The sequence below is a fragment of the Eutrema salsugineum genome, unplaced genomic scaffold (assembly GCF_000478725.1).
Source record: "Eutrema salsugineum unplaced genomic scaffold, Eutsalg1_0 scaffold_6, whole genome shotgun sequence".
Classification (NCBI taxonomy): Eukaryota; Viridiplantae; Streptophyta; class Magnoliopsida; order Brassicales; family Brassicaceae; genus Eutrema; species Eutrema salsugineum.
This window is the reverse complement of record NW_006256547.1, coordinates 2,675,631-2,679,920: the sequence shown is the minus strand read 5'-3', so window position 1 is coordinate 2,679,920 and position 4,290 is coordinate 2,675,631. Positions and strand designations below refer to the sequence as shown.

Sequence of the window (4,290 nt, the reverse complement as noted above, 5' to 3'; positions counted from 1 at the left end):
CATGCAGTCTTTTTTTTTTTTGATAAATGTATTTTTCTGTTGTTTTGTTTTTCAAAATATCATCATCCCATATAAGAAATACTATCCCGATACGTGATATTGTTATGTAATGTCTCGTGATACATTCTTCGGTTTTTCACTAGTGAAATTTATAAATAAAATAACAGTACTAATAAATAAAATTTATGATATTATACTTTATTTTTAGTTAGTACGTGTCTCTCGATTTTTTGTCATGTTCCTATTTCTACCCATAAAAAAATTAGGAAAAAAACGTGTTGTCCTAATGAATATCAAATGAATATAAAGTACACATTTCGTCACGATATAAAGTATTACAAATTTTTTGTTCACACATAATTTTGTTTTCCAAAATTTTCTTCCTTAATTAATGTGGATGTGACAATTTCTGATATTAAGAGGGTAACAGTGCGTGGATAGAGATTGGAAATGTGTAACGAAAAATTCGAATAACAAAGCAAGTTCGTATAAATTTGACAACTAAATGAGTACCTAGGTAGACTGCCAATAGTGTATATACTTTCATAATTTTAAAATTTTAAATTATTCATACCTTGTCTCATACACAAACCATTCTGTATCAGATTAATTATTATTTTTTACTGTAAGGAAAATTCATAATCGGCGTAAATTCATGCTTGGGTCGGGAAATCCATCTCAGAATGGATAACCGTAATTCATCATATTTATATAAATGCGCTTATATACAAGTAAAGATCAGCAAAGAAGTAAAAACTGTTGCGCTCTTTAAATCAAATTATCCAATCTAGGCATATAATATATATGCTAACCGTAGTACATCTGTCGTCTTTTTCATGCATGGTTAACCCTTTACTAATATTAAAACCAATATATTTATTAATGTTCAAATATTTAATTTTATATATAAGAGAAATAATAATTTATTGGTATTCTTATATATTTTTTCCGTTTTTTATTAATTATCGTTTTAAAAAAATTTATTTGTTTTAAATTAATTGTTGTTTTTAGTTTTTAATACTTTTTTATTTTTAATAATTATTTTTATTATGCAATTTGTTTTATTATTGGTTGAATTATGTTTAAATAGATAATTAATAATATTTTTATATTGAAAAATTAATACAATTAATGTTTTTTTAATTTGTATACATAATTTTAAAATGATAACTAAATAAATTTGAAGGGAATATAAGAGAAATGATACGAATAATTATTGATTGAATTAATAAATTATAGTAGTTGCACACCTTTCTTGACCATTGTGTATCTCCTAGAAATTAAAAGGCTTTTGCCCAAATCTCAATGTTCCTTATTTTCAGAAGAAACAAACTAATACAGACAGGAGAATCAGAACCGTGCCATTAGTATGCAAGTTACCGCGAATTCTGACAGATGCTCGATTGAGCCAGTGATAATATTACACCTGGCATTTCCCTACGATGACTCAGTGGCCTAAGTAAAGAAACTAAAGAACGTGTAATCAGCCATTCCTCTTTCAAAGATAATTATTTCTATTTACATCAAGTAATTTTTAATCATATTTGTCTCTTTTTCTCTCTCTTGTAATTTTTCTCTATATAAGAGCATCTCTATACACTAGAATCTGTGCGACAGAGAGAGTAAAAAAAAAACACTGATTGTTCTTGTTTTAAAAACTCCATATATAATGATAACACGTTCGCGTGTTCCTCGTCAAAAGAGTGTCTCAGTGAGTACAATCTTCAGGTGTCTTTTGGTTTTGATCAAACGGTCTATTAAATTCTCGTAGTCATCTGTTTTTTCCATCTCTTTTTCTCGTTAATTTCACTTAAGAAAACAATGGATTAAAGAGTCTTTCTTTCCAGTGATCCTTTGATAGGTGCTAGCGTTTTTTTTTCTCAATTAGGTTTTCCATAAATAAATTTAGAAAATCAAGAATCAAGAAGAAGAACCAGAGATGGTGAGAACACCATGTTGCAAAGAAGAAGGAGTAAAGAAAGGAGCGTGGACTCCTGAAGAAGATCAAAAGCTTATTGCTTATCTTCAATTACATGGTGAAGGTGGATGGCGTACTCTCCCTGAGAAAGCTGGTAATTCTTTTTTATCTTCTTCTTATGGATTTATTATTAGGAATTTATATAATAATTAATTAACAGGCTTTTTTCTCTTAATTATATGTATTTATTACAATGTGTGTACAATATATGTATATAGGATTGAAGAGATGTGGGAAGAGTTGTAGATTGAGATGGGCTAATTATTTAAGACCTGATATTAAGAGAGGAGAGTTTAGTCCTGAAGAAGACGACACTATTATCAAGCTTCATGCTCTTAAGGGCAACAAGTAAGCATCTTTTCCTGTTTTATTACATTTCTATTAAATAATTAGTAGTTTAGTACTATATATGCAATCTTTATGTACTTTTAATACTATACTATATATCGAATCTTCTCATTTTGGGAAGAAAAAAAACCATCAACATTGACTAAATTAATGAGTCATGTTTTCACATCAATTAAATTCTTCAATTTGCAAATAATCGGCTGATAAAGATCAATTTTTGATTATTTTAATATCATCTTTTCACTGATGAGACTGTTGTCTACTAGTTACTATAGATGTAGAATTCCAAACACAGTCTTCACAATTTTACGTACCATGCGAACTTTATAATGAAGAAAAGTAACTGTAATATTCATTTTATTTTTATTTTTTGGGTAAAAACAAGATCTTTGAAGTTTTGTGTACCCGCATTATCTTAATTTTTTTTTTTGTTTGTTTCTGTTATGTCAGATATATAATCATCCAACTTGTTTTTGGAACAATACTATTCAATTTTAGTTTTCAACGTAAGATATAGTCCAAAAATTAGATATTATAATATGGTGTTGATTGTTGAAGGTGGGCCGCAATAGCCACTAATTTGGCGGGACGAACTGACAATGAGATTAAAAATTATTGGAACACAAATCTCAAGAAGCGCTTAAAACAGAAAGGCCTTGATCCAGTCACTCACAAACCGATCAATTCAACCGGTCTCAAACCAGAAAATCATAAACCGATCCGTTCTTCCGGTTCTGCAAGGCTTCTTAACCGAGTCGCGAGCAAATACGCGGTCGATTTAAACCGGGATCTACTAACCGGCATTATCATCGGAGACCCCACATTCATCGCCGTGGATTCACAAATGATCGATTCTCCAACCGAGAATTCGACCTCCACATTGCTCAATAAAATGGCGGCAAAATCAACCTCTCTCACATCGATCCCGATCAACAATACGTCGACATCTTCCGGTTTATCCGACAATTGTTCTTTCTCCGATGATTTCACCGATTTCTTTAGCAACGAAGAGATCTCCGATATGTACACGAATGTCGATAATGTTGGGCTTATGGAGGAGTTAAAGAGTATTTTAAGCTACGGAGGTGCCGGCGCCGGAGATATTAAAGAGTCGCCAGAGGTTAATAATGTAGCTGATGAAATGGAGTTTCTTGATTCTTGGAACGAAGAAGGCGATTTGGATTTGGACAAGTTCGTGAGTTCGTTAGAGTCTAAGGTTGGTGTCTTTGTCTGACGAGTCAAAGTAAAATCAATCACACGTTGGTTTTTCAACTTTTTTACATGGATTGGCTGTATCGCCACGTGGCGAAAATAATATGCTGTCGTAATAAATTAATAATAAAAAAATAATTATTTCTAGTAACGTTTAAAGAAAAAAAGAAATAATTATTTATCGTGATTACTGGAATTTCATTTTTTCAAATTATATAAAACTACATGATGAATATTTGAGTTATCTTACAAATGTACATGCAAAACCAACTAAAACACGTAAAATAGAGAAAAAGAAGCTAATTTAATTATTTATGATTTAAGACTAATAATTAGTAAATTCATGATCTAGTTAATAATATTTTCAGAAATCATCTATTATTTTAAATTTTTATAAAAACATATGTATAATTTTTTTTAACAATAATCCATATGTACTAAAAACATCCAAATTAATTATGTTTTTTCGAGTAAAAATATATTTGTTTTTATATATACAAATATTTGTTTTATTTTTGTTAATATTTATGTGCATGATTTTGTATCATGGAATATCAATTAATTTAGTACACTTATTGGTTGTCTTTATTTGAGATAAAACTGTTTTTTAGATATACTTTATAAATCGATTATCTGACCTTATTCAGACCAATAATTAAAATGTTGAAAAATATAATTTATTCCTCTGCTAGGCTGCTATATTCGTTAATATTCCTTTAAAAAGCGAATCCCCCATTCCCTATATAATAATA

General features: G+C 29.4%; 1 protein-coding gene across 1 annotated transcript; it reads left to right on the top strand.

Moving 5' to 3' along the window:
* Positions 1 to 1,620: 1,620 nt before the first annotated feature.
* LOC18013170 (transcription factor MYB34) lies at positions 1,621 to 3,681 on the top strand. The gene is made up of 3 exons (XM_006394494.2): positions 1,621 to 2,072; positions 2,197 to 2,326; positions 2,885 to 3,681. Exons 1-3 carry the CDS (start codon positions 1,940 to 1,942, stop codon positions 3,558 to 3,560), a joined length of 939 nt encoding a protein of 312 aa, XP_006394556.1. The 5' UTR covers positions 1,621 to 1,939; the 3' UTR covers positions 3,561 to 3,681.
* The last annotated feature ends 609 nt before the right edge of the window (positions 3,682 to 4,290 follow it).

What these genes read in the sequence shown, in the direction of transcription:
- LOC18013170 (XM_006394494.2), top strand. Translation starts at nt 1,940, where the DNA reads ATGGTGAGAACACCATGTTGCAAAGAAGAAGGAGTAAAGAAAGGAGCG. An exon ending in TACTCTCCCTGAGAAAGCTG is followed by an intron (nt 2,073 to 2,196) that starts GTAATTCTTTTT and finishes ATATGTATATAG; the next exon opens with GATTGAAGAGATGTGGGAAG. An exon ending in CATGCTCTTAAGGGCAACAA is followed by an intron (nt 2,327 to 2,884) that starts GTAAGCATCTTT and finishes TGATTGTTGAAG; the next exon opens with GTGGGCCGCAATAGCCACTA.